At 36.7% G+C, this 27,891-nt stretch overlaps 1 protein-coding gene across 24 annotated transcripts in view; it reads right to left on the bottom strand.

The window, feature by feature from the left end:
- MLIP (muscular LMNA interacting protein) overlaps window positions 1–27,891 on the bottom strand; it is a 296,706-nt gene that overhangs the window by 79,905 nt on the left and 188,910 nt on the right. For all 24 annotated transcript variants that reach the window (XM_082414301.1, XM_082414302.1, XM_082414296.1 and 21 more), the window contains 2 exons: window positions 11,994–12,038; window positions 1,518–1,562 (listed from right to left, as the gene is read on the bottom strand). In XM_082414301.1, the coding sequence (XP_082270427.1) occupies window positions 1,518–1,562; window positions 11,994–12,038 (90 nt within the window). The remainder of the gene's footprint in view (window positions 1–1,517; window positions 1,563–11,993; window positions 12,039–27,891) is intronic.

Below are 27,891 nucleotides of genomic sequence, written 5' to 3'. Positions count from 1 at the left end.
TCTTGTTTCCATGGCAACTCCTTCGCTCCCCTGAGCTAGTAACCATGGAATCACTGCCTTAGAAAGGCTTGGACAGAGTGTAATCGAATGGTCTCGTTGTTCATTTAGAAGATTGAAGCCCAGTCTCCCAGATTCTTGACTTCTCCACTGTCAGCCCAGTAGTTAGTGTCAGAGCAGGAAGTAAAAGATGGGTCTCCTGGCCCCGTTCCAGCATTCTTTCAACTATCCTATACTGCCGGCCACTATTCTAAATCAACTGACACTAAAATAACACTTCACACACACACATGCACACACACGCAAACACACCCCATATACACACTGCATGTATAAACACCAACATGCCTAAGCCATTTGCTTCAATCATGCTATTGTAAGAGTCTAACTACACTTTTTATGATTTTCCAGCACTACAAATAAAAATATCATTGTCCTTTTGGCATGATAATGACAAGATGACTTGTTGGCTATGGATGTAGGACAGAAATAATTGCTTAAAATGGGGGGAAAAATCAGTATTAAACTGATTTTGTCTTCTTAATGTCTCACAGTGCTTTACTAGATATTTTCATTCATTTTTACTGAAGGAGTTTACAATTATAAACAATAAAAATTAAAAGATAATAAAGAAAATATTTAATAATATCTAGGTAACATATCATGGTTCCAATTTGCTCATCACTGTAACAATAATACAGAGCACTGTTAGAAAAAGTAATTTTCCTACTTAATCAAATTTTTATCTATAAATAACAGATTCTAGAGCCTACATCTGTGTTGTCCTACACAGTAGCCACCAGCCCCCTTGTTGGGCCCTTGAAATGTGGCTAGCCTGAACTGAGGTATGCTGTAAATGTAAAATACATAGCAGATTTCAAAGACTTTGCCCCCCAAAAAAGAATGTAAAAGAATCTCAATTTTATACTGATTATATATTGAAATGATAATATGTGTATAAATAAAAGTATTATTGAAATTAATGTGACCTGTTTCTTTTTACTTTTTTAACTTGGCTCTTAGAAAATTTTAAATTACAAATGTGGCTTGTATTTGAGGTTCACACTATATTTCTATTGTTCGTCCCTGGTCTAGACCATCCACATGCTGATCTTCCTGTCTGAAATATTTCATTTCCTCAAGTCCAGAACCTACTCTACATGATCAAAGGCTACCTTGTCCTTGAACCCTTTTCTGATCTTTCCCATCCAGAAGTGAGTCCTTGCCTCTAACCTCCATCGGCATCTTCCTTCTGGCCTTGCCCGTTCTATCCTTACACCACTACTAGGATGCAAGTTACTGGCAAATAAGTTCTATGTATGTTTTTATGTATGTCTGTGACTTGCAAAACAACCACATGGAACTTTAGAAAAGCATCAGTGAACTTTTACTAGACAAGTAAGCAAATAAACATATATACAGTCAATTTGTTCTCAGTTCACATTTGTTCAGATAAAGCTGTCTTAAAAGATCAGAATTTTCTAAAGTACCAGGTCTATGTCTAGTAAAAGGATACGTACCAGCTGACTCTCAGATACCGTAGCAGATGGTGAGGCGAGGTTTGCCTGCAAAATTATAAACATAGTGTTTATTTAGTGAAATTCATAATTTAGTAAGATAATATATCTATGTTTTTAAGTATTCTGAGGTTTTTTATTGCTAAAATAATACATGCCCCTTGTAGAATTTTGACAGGTATTAAGTAAAAGAAAAAATATCATTATGCCACCAAAAAATGATTTTTTTTCACATTTATGGTACATTGCCTTACAATATTTCTCCTACACATTTTTATTCAGCTCACATAATAGTAAATATGATGTTTTCTATGTTGCTTTTCCTTAGCATCTTAACACAAGTACTAGAGTAAGACATCAAAAATTCTTCAAGGTGATGTAATACATCATGCTCTGCATACTCCGTATTTTACTCAAACTTACCAACATTGTTAGCTATACTAATATTTATGTACAGCAAAATGAAACAAATAACAGATTTTTTCATTAAATTACTCATATTAGAAAATAAAGTTTTCATGATTTCATGAAAAAAATTTTTTAATTGTTTTAAATTAAAGAGGAGGCTAATATTGTTTCATCATCCTTGGTTCCTGAATTTCACTCCTTTCTTCTGGATTTAGTTTCCTTCTTGCTGAAGTAAATGCTCTGGTAGTTTTTTCAGAACTTCCTGTCTTGGGCTTTGTCTGAAAATGTTTTTATTTTGTTCTCATCCTGAATGAGAGTTTACTTGGACATAGAATTCTAAGGCAATAGTTATTATTTCCCAGCATTTTGAGGACTGCCCACTTGCTCTGACTTCTGTTACTGCTGTGAATGTAAACGTCATAACTTGGATCATCCATCTCCACATTTGCTTAGTGTTTAAGATTTTTCTCCATGACATTCTGTAATTCCACTATAATGTGTCTGAACATGGACTTCTTTTTATGTATCCTTTTTGGGGGCTTGGTGTAGTCCTTCATTCTGAGAATACATATCTTTCTTCATTTCTGGAAAATCCTCCAGGAATTACTTCAAATATTGCCTCTCTCCCATTATATCTAATCTCTTCTTTGGAGCTTTGATTAACTTTATGTTGGGTCTTCTGAATCCATCCTCCATTTCTATAAAATTCCCTGTCATATTTTTTGTCTCTTTATGCTGCATTCTGGATAGTTTCCACATATAAGCCTGACGGTTAACACATTTTTCTTCAACAGTATATTAATACATTTAATACGGCCATTGAATTTTATATTTTAATGACATTATTTTTAACTTCTAGAAGTTCAGTTTGGTTCTTTATCAAATTTTCTTTATGGTATCCGTAACTCCTTTTAACTATTTCAGCATTTTATTATATTTATAAATTCATTCCAGATTTTTCTATAATCTTTCTTGGCTAAATCCCCTGTTTCTTGTATCTGTTAACTCTCCTTCATGCCTCTGCCCCATGATGTTCTTTACTCATTTGATAGCTTTTTAGTTTTGATTTTGAGCTCCTCTTCAGTCAGGGTAATTTCAGTGATGATTTCTGTAGGTATCTGAGAAACCCTGGGTTGGGAAACCATGCCTACAATACATTTCATGTTTGCCCTAATGGGGGCCCCAGGTATTTCACTGATTCTGGACCAGTTTCCATTTTATTTCATCACCCTCATATGCCTGAACTTACAGGGTGGCAGGTGCCCACATCTTCAACTTTCACAGGTTTAGCACCCATTTTCTCATGGATGACTATATTACCACCCAAGAGTGTAGATTAAAGATGGTGGGAGGATTTATGTCTATTTCTATCACATGCTTCATGGCCGTGTGGCCTTCTAGGCTCCTGGACGCACACAAAGGATTCATCCACAGCTCTGACTCGTTATATAGTGAAAGTTAAACTCTAAGCTCCTGGCTCCTGTCACCTGTGTTCTGACATACCTGTGTTCCCCCAGAGCTTAAGCTTCTTCTTAACTTTCCCACCTGGAGCTCCCTCTTCATTTCTGACACTCACAGTTCCTCTTTCTTTCTTGTAGATTGAGTTATATATATATATATATTAATAGTTACGTTTTCTCAAGCTTTTCTGCCCTTAAATGGGAGACCAGGCTTCCACATCAGGGAAGTGGTCAACATACAGATGCGCAATCATAAATATACTTGGCTGAAACATGATAAAGTTGTGTTCCTGTACTATCTCTAATCTTTTTGAAATTGCAAATATTTTCGTGGTTATGACAGACGTGTCAATATTGCTTTTACTCTCTGAGAAGTGAATGATAACTGAAAACTGAAAGCTGAGTGGTTCCTATGGTATCGCCAAGTACGGAAGAGTGTGAATCACCAAACATAACGACCAGGCTCCTGCTGTCCTTCTCATACTGTGTCCAGCATGGTTTGTTTTTGATTTTTTGACTCATGACGTTCTTCACCAGGATGGTCACTGCTCACTGCCATCCCTGCCTGCTCTACAGCAGCAGTATGTCCTGGCTAATTGCTCCCCACCTCTAATTGCTGTGGACCAGGTTACCGTGCACTGAGGTTCATGGTTATTCTGTGCTGCAGAAAATTACCCTTCAGAATGCCTATCCCAGTGATTTTTCAATTCCCCTAGGGTTTCATTTTTAACCTCATAATGTAATATGAGTAATAATGATTTCTTCTAATGTCTTAGGATGTTTTCCTTTTGGTTAATTCTTCATTATTGCAGTAATGAGAGAATTCTCTATGAATTCCCTAAGTTAAATGACTTCTATGAAATATGCTGAACTGAATGTATCTTGACAGGAACAAAATATAGTTATATTTTTATCTCAATAATTATAGGAAAAAAGAAGTCACACACTAAAAATAAAGTATTTTCACAATTTAACTATATTACTAACATTTTTCAGTACTTCGTGCTAAATAATACCAAACTATCATAGGGAAAAAAGAGAAAGTGCTCAGGCAAACACATTAATTAAATTAGGGAAAAACACAAATATCTTTGTATCCAGTCTCCATAAGTCCCCAAAATTTCTTCACTGGGAATTATGACATAACAACAAGGTGATTTAGACATCCCCAGTACATTTTCATTTCATCTAATATAATGGACTTCATATCACTATTATAAGAAACTATTCCCAGAGAAAAAACAGAATTAAATTTGAACCTCAGGGTGGAGTTAATATTTATAAAGCTACTGCAGATCCTTTATCAAAGAAAAAGAATATTGGCTTATGTGTATCATCACAAATATAACCAGATTCTTTCAACTAACCCAGTTGTGTCAAACCCTTTGAGAAGCTTCCCTCTGCTTGCCCAATACACGTTAATGTTTATTAAATTCTGTAGCTATAGTTATGTCATCAATATTGCAGCAATGATTTTTGAAAAGTAAGGAAAGATTGTCTGGTGAGCTGAGATTGGAAAGGTGAGTAGCAAGAGAAGGCTACTATATTTAAAAAACTGCCAATTGGTCAACTAAACTAAGGAACAGAAGCAACATGAGGTACCTAAAAATAAACTTGAAATTGGACTTGAACAACACTGATGTTTTTAGTCATTTGATCTATCCACGTTAATACTAACCATGAAGAACGTTACAGATGAGTATAAGAATGACTCTTGTGTGAAACAAGATCCCATAACCTATATTCTACAGCCTTTGACATCATTTTAATTACAAAAGAAAAAAAGTGAGAGAAAGATAGAGTAGGAGCATTTTAACCAGCATATCACCATTAAAAAGCAAACAAAACTTTAAAACAAATAGAGCAGTCAAAAAATTGGGAAAGTCAAAATTTCGTATTTCAAAGAAAACCTATTAAAGCGGTAGGTTATATGCAAACTGAAAGAGATAAGACTAAGGAAAGAAATGAAGATTTGAGATCCACTGAAAAATAAATTTCTACACAAAGCCACCAATTAGGCCAAGGCCACTTTGGAGAAACCATTTTCCTCTTCCAAAGACCTCATGCCGGAGGCACATAAAGTATATCCAAGCTCCTCAGTCATTGTCTAGAGTTGCTTTTCCTTGCAATCTGCAGCTTTTCCCCATTCTCGACTCATGGGTGTCAGGCATCACACTAGCAGACACCCTTTTGGGAGACTGGGACAAAATCAAATTGTATCAGGTAAAAAGTATTGAACAGTTACTTTTGCCTTCACCCTATGCACTTCTACTTTGGGCAATATTTTCTTCCCTTTCAGCAGTCATGTCCCTCCTCCCTGAATATAACATCCAATTCAATAGGATTAAAATGTTTCTCTTTGACCTTTTCCCTGTTGGCTTTAATTGTCTTGAGTTTTCTTTTCTTAAGGCTCAAAGAACTCTAATTAGTGATAATGTGTTAATTGAATTATTTTAGTTCTCCCAGATAAGACTGATCTACAGATAAGCAAAAAGGCAAAACTTAGAATATCAACAGAGCCCCTAATAATCCCTGAGTTGCTGAGCTTGGCATTGAGGAAATATAAAATTATAAAATGATAAGACACTGTCTTACCCTTAAGCTAGAGAACTTTCCTGTTATTTGTACATAAGGCACTACTCAAAAGATTGAATCCAAAAGAAGATGGGGTACATATATACAATGACCTATTACTCAGCCATAGAAAAGAATGAAATAATGCCATTTGCAGCAACATGTATGGGCCTAGAGATTATCATACCAAGCAAAGTAAGTCAGAAAGAGAAAGACAAATACCATATGATATCACTTATAAGTGGAATCTAAAATACAACACAAATGAACATATCTATGAAACAGAAACAGACACACAGACATAGAGAACAGACTTGCAGTTGCCAAGGGGGAGGAGAGGTGGGAAAGGAAAGGACTGGGAGTTGGGGATTAGCAGATGCAAACTACTCTATATAGACTGGATAAACAACAAGGTCCTACTGCATAGCACAGGGAATTATTCAATATCCTGTGATAAACCAACATGGAAAATAATATGAAAAAGAATCTATATATGTATAACTGACTCACTTTTCTGTACAGCAGAAATGAACACAACATTGTAAATCAACTACACTTCAATAAAATTTTAAAAAGTTGAATCCAATGGTGAGCATGGTAGTCACCAAAGACAGAGAGATATATGTATGAGATGTCATATTTTTCTTGCTTCATACTGTTTATTCTACTTGTAAACCTTACCCTATATGAATATCTCACTAAGAGCTATATTATGTTAGTGATATGTCCCCAAAAGGTCTAAATATAAAAAGTAGAGTTGAAAGTATTTTAAAAGTTTGACTCAGTAATTTAGGGAATGATGATTCCACGTTGTTATGAACATAATTGGTAGGCAGAATAAAAGGGCATAGTGACCAGCGACAGTCATGGTTTGCATGTGCAAATGAGGAATAAAAAATCAGATCAAGGGAAGTGTGGCTGAAATACGGCGCCTTCATTTCTGGTGACATCTAAAATGATGATGAGAAGGACCAAAGCATAAAGGATGTCTCATTAAATCATTTCTCTTCTTCCTCATTTAGCTCAGCCTATATAATTACCTTCCTTTCCCTCCTCATCCCCTCTCACACATGCATACCTTGGAAACATTTCTGAACAGTGGGGAAAAAAAAAAAAAAGGAAAGAACGACAGGAAGAAGAATGATCAGTAGAGTGGAATTTCTTGCTTAAATTCTTCACAACTCATCAAATCTCTGGTCACAACCTATAGAAGCAGATTTGGATCCATGTCTGGATTTAAGTAGATTGGATTTGTCACCTCTTACTCTTAAGATCTATGGCTGCATTAGGGCACATCGCATCTGAAACACTCCAGCCTAGCAACGTTTCCAAGCATAGCAACAAGGGGACTGTGTGAGGTGGCTTAATTGGAGAAGATGACCTTTATTTGAACATCTGTATATATAGAGGGAAATATTCTTAATAAAGTTTGACACATTTTTAATATTCTGTGATATTTTGAAAGCAATATGCTTCCACTGTAATGATATTTTTCTGTCCCTCAAGCTCATTAAAATGAGATTTTACCTCTATGCTATATCATATTCAATAAAGCTGTCTTTGTTATTTCTCTGGCACTTAAAAGTAACTTCTTAAATGTAGAGAGTTTATTAAATAAGTTGTTATCAATAGAATGTGACTCCAAATTACAGTTTTTTTGATAAATTAGTAATAGGTCCAAATACTTGCCCTATTTTCTGAGGTTGCTCTTTATTAAGAAAGCATACTGTGGTTTTGAATTACATGAGTGAAATGAATTTATACTGGTAGTAGTTAATGAAAAATAATAAACATTTACAAAGGCAAGTGTAATGCAAAGAAAAAAAAAATAACATTCCCCTCCAAAGATGATAGAGTGAAAACAGAATGAAAGAGAAATTTCATTAGAAAATTCATTCCATTACATAGAGGGAAAGAAACTCTTTAAAAATGAGTGCCATGAGAAACAATCACTTGTAGATTAACTGATAAATTATGAGTTAATTTACATGTAAGCAAATAATTTAAAACATTAGAAATATACTAAATATTATCATCTTAGAAGTTGTCACCAAATATGAAATTATTCATTCAAAGTTTAGGCTGGAGTTTACTGGGGATGAAGAATTAATTTAGACCCAGAATATGAATACTAATGGATAAAATATTTAAGGAAGACAAGTTATTTCCAGCCCTTGTTGGTACACGCAAAAAATAACAACAGGGGCTTTGACATGAGGAAGACCTGGGTTGGACTTTGCCTTCTCTGTGACTTTGTTTCCTCCTCCATAAAGTGGAGATTTGAAATAATCATACCCACTTCATAGGACTGGTATAAGGTTAAATGAGATAGTTAAAGCTGATTTGCAAGGTAAGAACTCAAAACACTAGTTATTATGATTGTTGAATTTGGCATCTGTTAAAAACAATCAAGTGAAATACGAATGATAAATTAATCAATCCCACAGGTTACCTGTGGAGATCAGGACCACTCAACGTGTTTGTTCGCCTTGTTTAAATTCTATGACACTTAAGAGAACCTCAATTAAATTACTTTAAACTACAATTCAAGTACACGATGAATTGAAGAAAAACCTGGACTTTAATTAGTTTAAGTTGAAGGTCCTTTACTGTATCTGGCTCATCCTAAAAAACAGACTATATGAAATGTAACAATATGTGCAATCAAGTTTAAGAAAAGGAAATGAATTGTTTTACATGGATTTTCTTTCTTTTTTTGATGAAGGAAAGTCAGCTTTTCATCAAAGTCCCCTAAAGAGTAATTAGTCATATCATTTCTCATTATTTAATTAAACCACTCTCAACATCCCAGGAAAATTGGAAATCCAATGGACATACTGACACATTGAAAACTAGCAACTTTGTACATTTGTTTTAACATCAGCTAGTACTCTGGCTAACTCTCCTCCAATTTCTGCAAGATTGCTCTTTCCTATTTTGTTTACTGTCTCCCACATGCTATGCTTCAGAAATGGGGACCTTGCTGTTCTATTCATCCCTCACACCCCAGTGACTCCACGTGAGTACTGGGGCATGACAGACACTCAAATATTTGTCAAAATAGTGAAAAATTGAATAATAGAGCTAGGAACTGGCTACACTTTCTACTCATCACAATTCACAGACTATATACTATACTTTTAAAGAGCCCCCAGAAATAGGGATTTTGAGTAGACTGTGCTAAGCAGCTGAGGCCATCCTCAAGTGTAAAAAACTTTTTTTTTCTTGGTTCTAATTTAAGTCTTCCCTTTTTTTTCTCTCTGGTGCAGACGTTGGTAAACTGCATGATCCCTGCTTTAGAATCGAATCTAAGAAGCTCTACAAAGGCAATGATACACCAAGTCCCAGCAGGTGTATACTGTGAAGATGCCTACTTTCTTCAAAGTTTTGAAGAGAGATGGTAGAATTGAAATGTTACAGTCTGTAGGATTCTCAGATTTGCTGTTGAGTTTCCATGAGAGAGGAAGGGAGAAAAATATAGAGATTAATTAATGAATTAAGGGAAAACTATTCAAGTTGCACTTAATATGAGGCATTTGTAGCTCTGCTAATATGAATATTAGAATTTCTAGAAAAATATATTACAGTGTCAGGGGGGAGAGATAAATTAGGGGGTTGGGATTAACGTATATTTATGCACTACTATATATAAAATAGATAATCAACAAGGACCTACTGCATAGCACAGGGAACTCTACTCAATACTCTGTAATAACCTACATGGGAAAAGAACCTGGAAAAGAATAAATATATGTGTAACTAAATCACTTTGCTGTACACCAGAAACTAACACAACATCGTAAATCAGCTACACTCCAGTATAAAATAAAAATTTTTTTAAATAAAAAATAATTTAAAAAAATAAAAAATAAAAAAGTTTTTAAGAAAGAAAATATTACAGTATCATTCTTTTTTAAAAATCAGGACATAGTGTATTCAAGGTCAATTGTTGACGTATGATTAAGGCTTATAGCTAAGGAACACTTCTGTTCTAAAATTTCATTTTTCTCCTCAAAAAAACTGTATCAGACATCACTTAGTAAATGTAATAACTGAAACCAAATAGTTACAAGTGTGACTTCTCTCTGATGGCACCAAAAATTGGTTTTCCCATTCCACCATAAAATCATCCCATTTAGTCTTTCAAAAGACATGCACAAATTTGAGGTGTCACAAACAACAATTCAAATGTCATTTTGTAAGAGAAATTAAAAAACAAAGCTTTTCCAAGAAACCAAATTTAATCAAAGTCAAGAATCTTATCAGAATTAGAGTTTATATTTGTTCGAGGCTATATTAAATCTATTTGATGATTCAGTGTTAACTTTGAATGACTCAAATGCTCTCACAAAGTTTGGGGCAAAGGTTAACCTCCTTTAATCAAGTCGGATAACTGACAGAAGAACAATTTGACATAACTTCTAACTATGGAGATTGAAGCAGCCCCTTCAGAATTGTTTCCACTGCTATCAAATTATCCACCTCCAGGAGGTGTGGGAGGAGGCATCAGCCCTCTGTACCTCATTGTAAATGAGTCTAAATCAGACGCACTTGGGTGCAAATTAGGAGTAGATGAGAAAGGAAGGTGAGAGTAAAGAATATTCTAGCTACTTTTTCTTGGGTCTGGCTCTTGTAGAATGTCTCAGTCACAAAAAAATAGAAGCATCTTTAGGGACTTTCTTTTCTTATATCCAACTGAAGAATCAAGGAATTCAGCTAAATCATGGTGTGTCTAGTCTCTCCAAGATAAGGAGGGGGCAGAGAAGGGGGGAGACATGGATAAAGGGAAAAACAAAGGAAAAAGAGAGGGAAAAAGGGGGAGAACCATTATTTATTGAATCATTTCTATGTGTCAGACTACAGTAAGGGCTTTTCATATGTTAACAGTTATAAATCTTACATCAACTAAATATTAGTATCCCAATTTTATAGATGAAAAAACTAAGGCACAGAGAGGTTAAGTGACTTTCCAGGATTCATTAGCAAACAGCAACACTGATTAAAACTTGGGTATAGCTCACTAAATGCCTCCACTCTTTTAAGTATTCCTCCAAATGACTTCCAGTAATAACAGAAAATAACAGTGAAAACTTCTAGAAAATGTTCTAAGCAGTGTTCCTATCCATACCTTCTAAACATTATTTTCTGAATGTGATGAAGCTCGGTTACTTCACCCAATTTATTATCTGCCCTAGGGAGGTTCTAAAGAAGGCAGAAATGTATAAATTGCAAAGAAGATATGTCACAAAATTTATATTTACTAATTATTGACTCTGAATGGTGATGATGTTGAAAACTACATAGTAGAAAATATGAAGTATAAACTAAAGGGAATAGTTTACTGGTTTCTTTTAAACTAAAAACTAAACACTTGCTTAGGAGACAATCTTGCTTACACTAGGATATGTTGGGTCAGAAGCAGAAGTTGGCCACATGATGGATTATTAGGTAAATAAAGAATAGGAGTGGGATGAGGCTATGTGTGTGTGTGTGCATCTAGGACATTCGGAGCCAGATATCCACAATTAATTGAATCAAGTGTGTGAGTCTATACCTACGTACCAATTATTACTATATTTTTGCTCCTAGGTGGAAATTGATTTATTTGAAAAAAATTTAAATGAAAGAAAGCAACAAACTAGTCCAAATCAAATAAATTGGCAAGCCTATTAGAAACAGACAAATCTTAATGTTTCAACTATATGAGTTGACTCTTTCATAATAAGCACGATAAACCATTACAGAAATGAAAATGTCATCTAAGCCTTGATAATTAGAAAGACAGAAAGCAGGTGTTAGAATTCTGTTTGATTCAGCCAAACTAATCAAATGAGACCTCACTTAAGAAGGAATTTATTCAATAAACTTACCTGACATAACCTGATTTTCCACCTCTGGGCCAATCATACCATCCTACCCCTTCCATTTATGAAAAATTCAACTAATTCAATTTAAATGACTATATAATTGAGTTCTCTCCAAAGCATGCACATGCACCCATTTAAAAAGCAGTATGTATAATTATAAAGGGACTTACATATTTGGTTTCTCGACCAGCTGCTCTCGGAAGAGTTGTAGGTGTCTATATGAAAATAAAAACAGTTACACTACTGAAGTAATCAAGAAAATGTTAAAAGATTCAACTTCTGGGATAAATGTGTTCACCTTTTTTTTTCCTATTAAGACTTTCTAGCCATTACTCCCTCTTTTCTTTACAAACCCCCCTGTCCCTTTGAAAATTATTTCATTAAACACTATCACTTTATTATTTTTTTCATTTCTGTTATTGATCAGCTTTCTAGGAAATTTTATCTTATTTATTGATGATGTTCATTCATGGATCATAATAGTTCCTTATGTAATTTTGGCAATTTCAAAATTCACACAGAAGTCTCTATCCCCTCAATTCTTTGAGCTGCTCAACTCCAAAGATACTCTTATCCACTCCATTTCAATCTTCTGCTCCCAGGAGCATTCCTAGATGTTACCTTCACAAATAAAATGGAAAACTTTTGAAATTTCATTTTCACATCCTCCTCTTAGAACTCTACCTCCCATCTACCATCTTCATTTCTCAAATATCCCAAAACATTTCTTCAGCCTCACTGAGACTTCAAAATCAATGAGCCTTCCCAGCTCCGTTATGGCTTTACTGACTCTCTCATTACATGTTTCATATTCTCAGCCATTTTAATAGTACCTTAATTTATCTTGCTTCCTTCTCTCCTTGTGATAAACTCACAGAAACTAACAACAACAACAAAAACCTATATATGATGGACCATATCATATATTTTCTCTAAATTTGTACTGGAGATGCAAAACATGGCTGAGGAAACTCTCTCAACCAAGCTAACTGATTTCATTAAAAATTTTGAAATAATATTGTACATCAACTATATTTCAATAAAAAATAAGAAATTAGCTATGGATACATGCAAGTGCACTTGGGTTACAGGGAGGAATAGACTACAAAGGAGCACAAGGAAACTTTTTCTTTTGATTGAAGTTTTATATCTTGGATATGGTGGAGGTTACACAACTCTATGCTTTGTCAAAACTCATAGAACTGTATACTAAAGGGGAAAATTTTATAGTAGGTAAATTATACCTCAATAAACCTGACTTTTAAAACAGAACTATATAAGCTATAATAGAGAACTGAACATAGGGACTGAAGAATATAATAGATACTGAACAGATACTTGAACTGGAATATCAGATTGATGAATTCTCTTAGAGGCATTAGGAAGCAATAAATTAAGAAAATATTTAAAGATTAAGAGACAGAATACAGAAGCAAAGGTGACAAAATCAGTCTAGTAAGAGTCCTAGGAGGAAAGAAATATTTGAAAAAAAATAATGACTAAAACGATCTTAAATGTAAGGGGAAAAAAAGAGTGAAAACTTTAGATGAAAGATCAAAGAGATACATAAGAGAAAAACAAAGCACATTTAGACACATAATAGGAAAAATCAGTAACATCATAGATAAAGATAAAATTCTAAAAGATCACAGTGCCACTCTGTAAATGATCACTCTGTAGCAGAGGAGTAAATATCATGCTGACAAAATACTTCACAAGTTATGTTGTTGATAAAAAAGAACCTAGGCCAAAAGCTGTTGAAAAGAGGGGACCTATAATTTTACATCCAGCAAAACTATACTTTAAAAGAAGGGGGGGGCAGAGTCAAGATGGCAGTGTGAGAAGATGTGGAGTTCATGTCTCCCCACAACTAGGGCACATGCTGGACACTGGTGGGGGACCTCAATGCCCAAGGAAATGAGAGGAACCCCCAAGCGAACCGGTAGGATGTGGGGGGACTGAGGGGGGAGGAGAAGTGGAGGCCAGACAGGACGGGTGCCCCTGAGGGGTAGCTGAGAGAGGGTAGGGGTTCCCAAGTGGAGGGACCCTCAGGGGCTCAGATTGGGGGGAATGTACCCAGAGTTTCTCCTGCCCAATCAGCTGGGGAAGTCTGCCTGGCTCTTGGGCCACGTCCTATGCATTCAGAGTCACCCTCTGGGCTGCATTGGTCCTGGGGGCATAGGATGGAGGCCGGGGGGAGAACAAGAGAAGCAGGAGGGAGGGGCCCTCCAGGACCAAAGGAGCAGGAGAGGCACGGAGGGCATTTGCTTTGCCTACTTGAGCCTGGGAAGCCTGCTCAGCTACCAGGTGGGGTCCCCTGCTCTCTGAGACCAGAGGTGGGAGGCACACCTGGGCCCCTTCTGTTCCATTAAGTCTAAGCCCCACCCCCCATACCTCCCAGGGCCTTTTCCAGCCCTGTGGGTCTTAAGCATAGGTCCCACTCACTGCCCAAACCCCACCCTTGCTTAGGACCTGCCCTCCACAGCCAAGGCCTTTTCCACCTTTTTGGGTTTTTTCTCCTCCTCTTTCTTACTATTGTGGTTCTGTTTTCCCTTCTGGTTGTTGTTTCATCTATTTTTTTATTTTTATATTCTTTCTAACATATCTATTAGTTTCTTAGTCTAATTTTATTTTTTACTTTGTTATTGTTCTTTTTTTTTTTCTGCTGCCCTGCACAGCTTGCAGGATATTGGTTCACAAGCTGGGGGTCAGGCCGAAGGTCCTGTGATGGGAACTCTGAGTCCAAACCACTGGACTAACAGAGAACCTCAGACCCCAAGGAATACTCATCAGAGTGAGGTCTCCCAAAGGTCCTCATCTTGGCACTAAGACCCAGCTATACCCAACAGCCTACAAACCTCCAGTGTTGGAAGCCTCAGACCAAACAACCAGTAAGACAGGAACACAATCCCACTCATCAAAAAAAAAAAAAAAAAATTAGAAGGCAAAAAATATGTCACAGATGAAGGAGCAAGGTAAAAACCTACAAGACCAAATAAATGAAGAGGATATTGGCAATCTACCTGAAAAAGAATTCAGAGTAATGATAGTAAAGATGATCCAGAATCTCGGAAATAGAATGGAAGCATGGATTGAGAAAATACAAGATATGTTTAACAAAGGTCTAGAAGAACTAAGGAACAAACAAACAGAGATGAACAACACAATAACTGAAATTAAAAATACACTAGAAGGAATCAATAACAGAATAACTGAGGCAGAAGAACGAGTAAGTGAGCTGGAAGACAAAATGGTGGAAATAATTGCCGAGGAGCAGAATAAAGAAAAAAGAATGAAAAGAATTGAAGACAAGCTCAGAGACCTCTGGGACAACACTAAACACACCAACATTCAAATTATAGGGGTCCCCGAAAAAGAAGAGAAAAAGAAGGGGTCTGAGAAAATATTTGAAAAGATTATAATGGAAAACTTCCCACTATAATCCTTTCCCATGGAAAAGGAAAGTCACCCAAGCCCAGGAAGCACAGAGAGTTCCGTACAAGATAAACCCGATGAGAAACACACCAAGACACACATTAATCAAAAAAACAAAAATTAAATTCAAAGTAAAAATATTAAAAGCAGCAAGGGAAAAACAAAAAATAACATACAAAGGAATCCCCATAAGGTTATCAGCTGATTTTTTAGCAGAAACTCTGCAGGCCAAAAGGGAGTGGCAGGATATACTTAACGTGATGAAAGAGAAAAATCTACAACCATGATTACTCTACCCAGCAAGGATCTCATTCAGGTTCGACAGAGAAATCAAAAGCTTTTCAGACAGGCAAAACCTAAAAGAATTCAGCCCCACCAAACCAGCTTTACAACAAATGCTAAAGGAACTTCTCTAGGCAGGAAACACAAGAGAAGAAAAAGACCCACAAAAACAAACCCAAAACGATTAAGAAAATGGTAATAGGAACATACATATCAACAATAACCTTGAATGTAAATAGTATATATGCCCTAACCAAAAGACACATACTGGCTGAATGGATACAAAAACAAGACCTGTATATATGTTGTCTACAAGACACCCACTTCAGACCTAGGGACACATACAGACTAAAAGTGAGGGGATGTAAAAAAGACACTCCATGCAAATGGAAATCAAAAGAAAGTTAGAGTAGCAATACTCGTATCAGATAAAATAGACTTAAAAATAAAGACTGTTACAAGAGATAAGGAAGGACACTACATAATGTTCAAGGTATCAATTCAGGAAGAAGATATAACAATTATAAATGTTTATGCACCCAACATAGGAGCACCTCAATACATAAGGCAAATGTTAACAACCATGAATGGGGAAATCGACAGTAACACAATAGTAGAAGGGGACTTTAACACCCCACTTACACCAATGGACAGATCATCCAAACAGAATATAAAAAGGAAACAAAAGCTTTAAATAACACAATAGACCAGATAGATTTAACTGATACCAAAACCAGAAAAGATATCACAAAAAAAATTATAGACCAATATCACTGATGAACATAGATGCAAAAATCCTCAACAAAATGCTAGCAAACAGAATCCAACAACATATTAAAAGGATCATACACTATGATCAAGTGGGATTTATCCCAGGGATGCAAGGATTCTTCAATACATGCAAATCAATCAATGTGATACACCATATTAACAAATTAAGGCATAAAAACCATATGATCACCTCAATAGATGCAGAAAAAGCTTCTGACAAAATGCAAAACCGATTTATGACAAAATCTCTCCAGAAAGTGAGCATAGAGGGAACCTACATCAATATAATAAAGGCCATATATGACAAACCCACAGTAAACCACATACTCAATGGAGAAAAATTGAAAGCATTTCCTCTAAGGTCAGGAACAAGACAAGGATGCCCACTCTCACCACTCCTATTCAACATAGTTTTGGAAGTCCTAACCACAACAATCAGAGAAGAAAAACAAATAAAAGGAATACAAATTGGAAAAGAAGAAGTAAAACTGTCACTGTTTGCAGAAGACATGATACTATACATAGAAAATCCTAAAGATGCCACCGGAAAACTACTAGAACTAATCAATGAATTTGGTAAGGTGCAGGATACAAAATTAATGCACAGAAATCTCTGGCCTTCCTATGCAGTAACAACGAAAAATCAGAAAGAGAAATTAAGGAAACAATCCCATCTACCATAAAATACCTAGGAATAAACCTGCCTAAGGAGGTGAAAGGCTTGTACTCAGAAAACTATAAAACACTGATGAAGGAAATCAAAGATTACATAAACAGTTGGAGAAATATGCCATGTTCTTGGATTGGAAGAATCAATATTGTGAAAATGACTATACTACCCAAAGCAATCTACAGATTCAGTGCAATCCCTATCAAACTACCAATGGCATTCTTCACAGAATTAGAACACAAAATGTTGCAATTCATATGGAAACACAAAAGACCCCAAATAGCCAAAGCAATCTTCAGAAAGAAAAACGGAGCTGAAGGAATCAGGCTCCCTGACTTCAAACTATATTACAAAGCTACAGTAATCAAGACAGTATGGTACTGGCACAAAAACAGAAATATAGATCAATGGTAAAGGATACAAAGCCCAGAGATAAACCTATGCACATACGGTCACTTAATTTATGACAAAGGGGCAAGAACATACAATAGAGAAAAGACAGCCTCTTCAATAAGTGGTGCTAGGAAAACTGGACAGCTACATGTAAAAGAATGAAATTAGAACACTACCTAACAACATACACAAAAATAAACTCCAAATAGATTAAAGATCTAAATGTAAGACTGGACACTATAAAACTCTTAGAGGAAAACACAGGAAAAACACTCTTTGACATAAACCACAGCAAGATCTTTTTGGACCCAACTCTTAGATTAATAAAAACAAAATAGAAAACAAAATAGTAAATAAAAACAAAAATAGGGCTTCCTTGGTGACACAGTGGTTAAGAATCTGCCTGCCAATGCAGGGGACACGGGTTCGAGCCCTGGTCTGGGAAGATCCCACATGCCACAGAGCAACTAAGCCCGTGAGCCACAACTACTGAGCCTGCGTGTCTGGAGCCTGTGCTCCGCAACGGGAGAGACCGTGACAGTCAGAGGCCTGCGCACTGCAATGAAGAGTGGCCCCAGCTTGCCGCAAGTGGAGAAAGCCCTCGCACGGAAACGAAGACCCAACACAGCCATAAATAAATTAATTAATTAATAAAAACAAACAAACAAAAATAAACATATGGGACCTAATTAAGCTTAAAACTTTTGCACAGCAAAGGAAACCATAAACCAGATGAAAAGACAACCCTCAGAATGGGAGAAAATATTTGCAAATGAATCAACGGACAAAGGATTAATCTCCAAAATATACAAACAGCTCATGGAGCTCAATATCAGAAAAACAAATTAAAAAATGGGCAGAAGGCCTAAATAGACATTTCACCAAAGAAGACATACAGCTGACCAAGAAGCACATGAAAAGATGCTCTACATCACTAATTATTAGAGAAAGGCAAATCAAAACTACAATGAGCAATCACCTCACACCCGTCAGATGGCCATTATCAAAAAAATCTAGAAACAGTAAATGCTGGAAAGGGTGTGGTGAAAAGGGAACCCTCTTGCACTGTTGGTGGGAATGTAAATTGATACAGCCACTATGGAGAACAGTATGGAGGTTCCTTAAAGAACTAAAAATAGAACTACCATATGACCCAACAATCCCACTACTGGGCATATACCCTGAGAAAACCATAATTTTAAAAGAGACATGTGGGCTTCACTGGTGGAGCAGTGGTTAAGAATCCACCTACCAATGCAGGGGTCACGGGTTCAAACCCTGGTCTGGGAAGATCCTACATGCTGCAGAGCAACTAAGCCTGTGCACCACAACTACTGAGCCTGCACTCTAGAGCCCACGAACCGCAACTACTGAGCTCACGTGCCACAAATACTGAAGCCCACCTGCCTAGAGCCCATGCTCCGTGACAAGACAAGCCACTGCAACGAGGAGCCCACGCACCAAAATGAAGAGTAGCCCCCACTCACCACAGTAGAGAAACCCGCATGCAGCAATGAAGACCCAATGCAGCCAAAAATAAATAAATTAAATAAATTAATTAAAAAAAATTTTTTTAAATAAGAGATGTACCACAATGTTCATTGCAGCACTATTTATAATAGCCAGGACATGGAACCAACCTAAATGTCCATCCACAGATGAATGGATAAAGAACATGTGGCACATATATACGATGGAATATTGCTCACCATAAAAAGAAACAAAATTGAGTTATTTGTAGTGAGGTGGATGGACCTACAGTCTGTCACAGAGAGTAAAGTAAGTCAGAAAGAGAAAAACAAATACCGTATGCTAACTCATATATATGGAATCTAAAATTTAAAAAAAATGGTACTGATGAACCTAGTGGCAGGGCAGGAATAAAGCCTTAGACATAGAGAATGGACTTGAGGACATGGAGGTTGGGGGAGGGGGAAGCTGGAACAAAGTGAGAGTAGCATCGACATATATACATTACCAAATGTAAGATAGATAGCTAGTGGGAAGCAGTAGCATAGCACAGGGAAATCAGCTCTGTGCTTTGCGACGACCTAGAGGGGTGGGATAGGGAAGGTGGGAGGGAGGCTCAAGAGGGAGGGGATATGGGGATATATATGTATGCATATGGCTGATTCACTTTGTTGTACAACAGTGACTAACACAGTACTGTGAAGCAATTATACTCCAATAAAGATCTATTAAAAATAAACAAATAAATTTAACTAAAAATAAATAAATAAAAGGGCAAAATAATGATAATCTCAGGAACACAGGCAATAGAATCAATACAAAAAGACCTTATTGAATACAACAAAGAGGTCAACAAGAAGAAAAATAAATCCAGGAAAATCTATGAATGTGTAAGAAATGAGGATCTAAATAAAGTATAAGTGTCTAAATAAGGAAGAAATCAAGAAAAATATAACCATTAAAATTCAGATCTAGATGTCCAAAAAATACTAACAAACTATGTCTACATACATATGTATAGATAGATAGATAAATAGATAGATCGATCAATCTTGATTAAAAACAACAGGAAAGTGAAAAATGCTGTGGTACTTAAGTTTAGAAAAAGATATATGTAAGCTTTAAAATTGATAGGAAAATAAGCATAATTATTGTCTTTAATAATTTAGACGTAAATATGAAAAGTAACAAAAATGTAAAGTAAAATTTTCAAAATTTTCAAACCAGTAAATATCAAAATATCCAAAGGAAAGCAGGAAAGTCAAAAAAGAAAACAGTTCAAGTAGCAAATATAAAATAAGATAGGAGATATTAGTCCTAATATAAGAAGAATTACAGTAATTGTTAATGGTTTAAGGTCCCAGATAAACAGAATTTCAGGTCAACTATAAAAGTGATATCTAGGTCCTCGGGAAGATGGCGGAAGAGTAAGACGCGGAGATCACCTTCCTTCCCACAGATACAGTAGAAATACATCTACACGTGGAACTGCTCCTACAGAACACCCACTGAACGCTGGCAGAAAACGTCCGACCTCCAAAAAGCCGTGTGGACGAAAGGCTCTTGGTACTCCAGCCAGGCATCAGGGCCGTGCCTCTGAAGTGGGAGAGCCAACTTCAGGACACTGGTCCACAAGAGACCTCCCAGCTTCACGTAATACCAAACGGCAAAAATCTCTCAGAGATCTCCATCTCAACATCAAGACCCAGCTTCACTCAACGACCAACAAGCTACAGTGCTGGACACCATATGCCAAACAACTAGCAAGACAGGAACACAGCCCCATCCATTAGCAGAGAGGCTGCCTAAAATCATAATAAGGCCACAGACACCCCAAAATACACCACCAGACGTGGACGTGCCCACCAGAAAGACAAGAGCCAACCTCATCCACCAGAGCTCAGGCACTAGTTCCCTCCACCAGGAAGCCTACACAACCCACTGAACCAACCTTAGCCACTGGGGACAGATACCAAAAACAACAGGAACTACGAACCTGCAGCCTGTGAAAAGGAGACCCCAAACACAGTAAGATAAGCAAAATGAGACGACAGAAAAACACACAGCAGATGAAGGAGCAGGGTCAGAACATACCAGACTTAACAAATGAAGAGGAAATAGGTAGTCTACCTGAAAAAGAATTCAGAATAATGATAGTAAGGATGATCCAAAATCTTGGAAATAGAATAGACAAAATGCAAGAAACATTTAACAAGGACGTAGAAGAACTAAAGAGGAACCAAGCAATGATGAAAACCACAATAAATGAAATTAAAAATACTCTAGATGGGATCAATAGCAGAATAACTGAGGCAGAAGAAAGGATAAGTGACCTGGAAGATAAAATGGTGGAAATAACTACTGCAGAGCAGGATAAAGAAAAAAGAATGAAAAGAACTGAGGACAGTCTCAGAGACCTCTGGGACAACATTAAACGCGCCAACATTCGAATTATAGGGGTCCCAGAAGAAGAAGAGAAAAAGAAAGGGACTGAGAAGATATTTGAAGAGATTATAGTTGAAAACTTCCCTAATATGGGAAAGGAAATAGTTAATCAAGTCCTGGAAGCACAGAGAGTCCCATACAGGATAAACCCAAGGAGAAACACACCAAGACACATATTAATCAAACTATCAAAAATTAAATATAAGGAAAACATATTAAAGGCAGCAAGGGAAAAAAAACAAATAACACACAAGGGAATCCCCATAAGGTTAACATCTGATCTTTCAGCAGAAACTCTGCAAGCCAGAAGGGAGTGGCAGGATATACTTAAAGTGATGAAGGAGAAAAACCTGCAACCAAGATTACACTACCCAGCAAGGATCTCATTCAGATTCGATGGAGAAATTAAAACCTTTACAGACAAGCAAAAGCTGAGAGAGTTCAGCACCACCAAACCAGCTTTACAACAAATGCTAAAGGAACTTCTCTAGGCAAGAAACACAAGAGAAGGAAAACACCTACAATAACAAACCCAAAACATTTAAGAAAATGGGAATAGGAACATACATATCGATAATTACCTTGAATGTAAATGGATTAAATGCTCCCACCAAAAGACACAGGCTGGCTGAATGGATACAAAAACAAGACCCATATATATGCTGTCTACAAGAGACCCACTTCAGACCTAGAGACACATATAGACTGAAAGTGAGGGGATGGAAAAAGATATTCCATGCAAATGGAAATCAAAAGAAAGCTGGAGTAGCAATTCTCATATCAGACAAAATAGACTTTAAAATAAAGACTATTACAAGAGACAAAGAAGGACACTATATAATGATCAAGGGATCGATACAAGAGGAAGGTATAACAATTGTAAATATTTATGCACCCAACATAGGAGCACCTCAATACATAAGGCAAATACTAACAGCCATAAAAGGGGAAATCGACAGCAACACAATCATAGTAGGGGACTTTAACACCCCACTCTCACCAATGGACAGATCATCCAAAATGAAAATAAATAAGGAAACACAAGCTTTAAATGATACATTAAACAAGATAGACTTAATTGATATTTATAGGACATTCCATCCAAAAACAACAGAATACACATTTTTCTCAAGTGCTCATGGAACATTCTCCAGGATAGATCATATCTTGGGTCACAAATCAAGCCTTGGTAAATTTAAGAAAATTGAAATCGTATCAAGTATCTTTTCCGACCACAACGCTATGAGACTAGATATCAATTACAGGAAAAGACCTGTAAAAAGTACAAACACATGGAGGCTACACAATACATTACTTAATAACGAAGTGATCACTGAAGAAATCAAAGGGGAAATCAAAAAATACCTAGAAACAAATGACAATGGAGATACGACGACCCAAAACCTATGGGACGCAGCAAAAGCAGTGCTAAGAGGGAAGTTTATAGCAATACAAGCCTACCTCAAGAAACAGGAAACATCTCGAATAAACAACCTAACCTTGCACCTAAAGCAATTAGAGAAAGAAGAACAAAAAAACCCCAAAGCCAGCAGAAGGAAAGAAATTATAAAGATCAGGTCAGAAATAAATGAAAAAGAAATGAAGGAAACAATAGCAAAAATCAATGAAACTAAAAGCTGGTTCTTTGAGAAGATAAACAAAATTGATAAACCATTAGCCAGACTCATCAAGAGAAAAAGGGAGAAGACTCAGATCAATAGAATTAGAAATGAAAAAGGAGAAGTAACCACTGACACTGCAGAAATACAAAAGATCATGAGAGATTACTACAAGCAACTCTATGCCAATAAAATGGACAACCTGGAAGAAATGGACAGATTCTTAGAAAGGCACAAACTGCCGAGACTGAACCAGGAAGAAATAGAAAATATGAACAGACCAATCACAAGCACTGAAATTGAAACTGTGATTAAAAACCTTCCAACAAACAAAAGCCCAGGACCAGATGGCTTCACAGGTGAATTCTATCAAACATTTAGAGAAGAGCTAACACCTCTCCTTCTCAAACTCTTCCAAAATATTGCAGAGGGAGGAACACTCCCAAACTCATTCTACGAGGCCACCATCACCCTGATACCAAAACCAGACAAAGATGTCACAAAGAAAGAAAACTACAGGCCAATATCACTGATGAACATAGATGCAAAAATCCTCAACAAAATACTAGCAAACAGAATCCAACAGCACATTAAAAGGATCATACACCATGATCAAGTGGGGTTTATCCCAGGATTGCAAGGATTCTTCAATATACGCAAATCAATCAATGTGATACATCATATTAACAAACTGAAGGAGAAAAACCATATGATCATCTCAATAGATGCAGAGAAAGCTTTCGACAAAATTCAACACCCATTTATGATAAAAGCCCTGCAGAAAGTAGGCATAGAGGGAACTTTCCTCAACATAATAAAGGCCATATATGACAAACCCACAGCCAACATTGTCCTCAATGGTGAAAAACTGAAACCATTTCCACTAAGATCAGGAACAAGACAAGGTTGCCCACTCTCACCACTATTATTCAACATAGTTTTGGAAGTGTTAGCCACAGCAATCAGAGAAGACAAAGAAATAAAAGGAATCCAAATCGGAAAAGAAGAAGTAAAGCTGTCACTATTTGCAGATGACATGATACTATACATAGAGAATCCTAAAGATGCTACCAGAAAACTCCTAGAGCTAATCAATGAATTTGGTAAAGTAGCAGGATACAAAATTAATGCACAGAAATCTCTTGCATTTCTATACACTAATGACGAAAAATCTGAAAGTGAAATTAAGAAAACACTCCCATTTACCATTGCAACAAAAAGAATAAAATATCTAGGAATAAACCTACCTAAGGAGACAAAAGACCTGTATGCAGAAAATTATAAGACACTGATGAAAGAAATTAAAGATGATACAAATAGATGGAGAGATATACCATGTTCCTGGATTGGAAGAATCAACATTGTGAAAATGACTCTACTACCCAAAGCAATCTACAGATTCAATGCAATCCCTATCAAACTACCACTGGCATTTTTCACAGAACTAGAACAAAAAATTTCACAATTTGTATGGAAACACAAAAGACCCCGAATAGCCAAAGCAATCTTGAGAACGAAAAATGGAGCTGGGGGAATCAGGCTCCCTGACTTCAGACTATATTACAAAGCTTCAGTAATCAAGACAGTTTGGTACTGGCACAAAAACAGAAATATAGATCAATGGAACAGGATAGAAAGCCCAGAGATAAACCCACACACATATGGGCACCTTATTTTTGATAAAGGAGGCAAGCATATACAGTGGAGAAAAGACAGCCTCTTCAATAAGTGGTGCTGGGAAAATTGGACAGGTACATGTAAAAGTATGAAAATAGAACACTCCCTGACACCATGCACAAAAATAAACTCAAAATGGATTAAAGACCTAAGTGTAAGGGCAGACACTATCAAACTCTTAGAGGAAAACATAGGCAGAACACTCTATGACATACATCACAGCAAGATTCTTTTTGACCCAGCTCCCAGAGAAATGGAAATAAGAACACAAATAAACAAATGGGACCTAATGAAACTTAAAAGCTTTTGCACAGCAAAGGAAACCATAAACAAGACCAAAAGACAACCATCAGAATGGGAGAAAATATTTGCAAATGAAGCAACTGACAAAGGATTAATCTCCAAGATTTACAAGCAGCTCATGCAGCTCAATAACAAAAAAACGAATAACCCAATCCAAAAATGGGCCGAAGACCTAAATAGACATTTCTCCAAAGAAGATATACAGATGGCCTACAGACACATGAAAGAATGCTCAACATCATTAATCATTAGAGAAATGCAAATCAAAACTACAATGAGATATCATCTCACACCGGTCAGAATGGCCATCATCAAAAAATCTAGAAACAATAAATGCTGGAGAGGGTGTGGAGGAAAGGGAACACTCTTGCACTGTTGGTGGGAATGTAAATTGATACAGCCACTATGGAGAACAGTATGGAGGTTCCTTAAAAAACTACAAATAGAACTACCATACGACCCAGCAATCCCACTACTGGGCATATACCCTGAGAAAACCATAGGTCAAAAAGAGTCATGTACCAAAATGTTCATTGCAGCTCTATTTACAATAGCCAGGACATGGAAGCAATCTAAATGTCCATCGACAGATGAATGGATAAAGAAGATGTGGCACATATATACAATGGAATATTACTCAGCCATAAAAAGAAATGAAATGGAGGTATTTGTAATGAGGTGGATGGAGTTAGAGTCTGTCATACAGAGTGAAGTAAGTCAGAAAGAGAAAAACAAATACAGTATGCTAACACATATATACGGAATCTAAGGGGAAAAAAAAAAAAAAAAAAAGAGGCCATGAAGAACCTAGTGGCAAGACGGGAATAAAGACACAGACCTACTAGAGAATGGACTTGAGGATATGGGGAGGGGGTGGGGTGAGATGTGACAGGGTAAGAGCTTGTCATGGACATATATACACCACCAAATGTAAAATAGATAACTAGTGGGAAGCAGCCGCATAGCACAGGGAGATCAGCTCGGTGCTTTGTGACCATCTAGAGGGATGGGATGGGGAGGGTGGGAGGGAGGGAGATGCAAGAGGGAAGAGAAATGGGAACATATTGTATATGTATAACTGATTCACTTTGTTATAAAGCAGAAGCTAACACACCATTGTAAGGCAATTATACTTCAATAAAGATGTTAAAAAAAAAAAAAAAAAAAAAAAAAAAAAAGTGATATCTAGAAATATGTTGTCTTGAAGAAAATAAGATGACTGTACAAAAAGATAAAATAATAAAGTAATAGAAAATAGTAAAAAAATAATAATAGAAAAAAGTAATAAAAGATACATCTAGGAAAACATGAATTAAAAATTACATATATGTTATGTATCAATATATAAGGTCACAATTTTCATATGAGACTTAAAAGAACAACCTCAGGTTCACAAGGACAGTATGGGCGACTAAAGGCTAGAAAAATCAAAACGATGAGAATAAATACTTAAGCAATAGCAATATAGTTTCAAAATCAAAGTCAAATCTTATGAACACTTCTCTAGCCTTATTCGTTCTCTTTTTCTTGGAAACAATCACCACGATCACACTCTCTTAAACACTGTGCTCTTGTAGCTTCCATGTTACCACACTGCTCTGACCACAATAGATTTTCATTCTCCTTGATTAGACCTGCAATATTTTGTTCCTGGGAGCTCCGTACAGGGTGCCCACAGCATCGACGTACCAGTCATCCCCCAATCCCTCCTACCAGCTCCAGCACACAGGTTTAAGGCCTCCTGACACACATCTTGAACTTATCCTATCCAAATAAACATAACCCTCTTCCCTCTACCACACTGAGCCTCCTTCACATTTGTCTACAGTCGAGGCAAAGAGTGGGAGCTCTTCCACGATTCTCCTCTCCTTCTCTGCACACATCCAAACCCAAGCAAGGCTGCAGTATCTCTTTCATACCCAGTGCTTCTCTGCAGCTCCTCTGCACCAGGCCACTATCACGTTTCCTCTGACCTCGGTAGCCTCCTCACAGCAGCCATCAGCCATCTTTCTCAATGGTTTCATATTATTCCCCCCATATTTTTATATCTTCCCATTTTCCCTGGAATCCAAACTTCATGGCATGGCATGTAAGTATCCTCACCGTCCCTACACCCCTTTCTCACCTCATTTCACACTGTTCACCATACTGCGACCACACTGGCCTTCATGCACACTAAGCTCTTTCCTGCCAGGATATTTGCACATCCTTACTCCTCTTCCTGAAAGCTATTCTCCCTGATCTTTCTATGACTGGCTTCTTTCCTTCATGGTCTCAGTTTGAATCCTACTTTCGGATTGCTGTATCCAAAGTACACCTCTCAGCGTGGAGAAAAAGGAACCCCCCTACCTTGTTGGTGGGAATGAAAATTGGTGCAACCACTATGGAGAACAGTATGGAGGTTCCTAAAAAAACTAAAAATAGAACTACCATATGATCCTGCAATCCCACTCCAGGGCATATATCCAGAGGAAACTCCAATTTGAAAAGATACATGCACGCCAATGTTCATTGGAGCACTATTTACAATAGTCAAGACATGGAAGCAACTTAAATGTCTGTTGACAGATGCATGGATAAAGAAGATGTGGTGCATATATACAATGGAACATTACTCAGCCATAAAAAATAATGAAATAATGCCATTTGCAGCAACATGGATGGACCTAGCAATTATCATACTAACTTATGTAAGTCAGACAAAGACAAATACCGTATGATATCACTTATATGTGGAATCTAAAAAAAAAAGATGCAAATGAACTTATTTACAAAACAGAACAGACCCACAGACATAGAAAACAAATTTATGGTTACCAAAGGGGAAAGGGGGTGTGGGGAGGGGTACATTAGCAGGCTGGGATTAACATATACATACTCCTATATATAAAATAGATAAACAAGGCCTTACTGTATAGCATAGGGAACTATACTCAATATTTTGTAATAACCTATAAGGGAAAAGAATCTGAAAAAGAATACATATCTGTATATTTGTATAAC

Source organism: Balaenoptera physalus (genome assembly GCF_965194825.1).
Source record: "Balaenoptera physalus genome assembly, chromosome: 11".
Lineage (NCBI taxonomy): Eukaryota > Metazoa > Chordata > Mammalia > Artiodactyla > Balaenopteridae > Balaenoptera > Balaenoptera physalus.
This window is presented reverse-complemented; position numbering and strand designations above follow the sequence as displayed.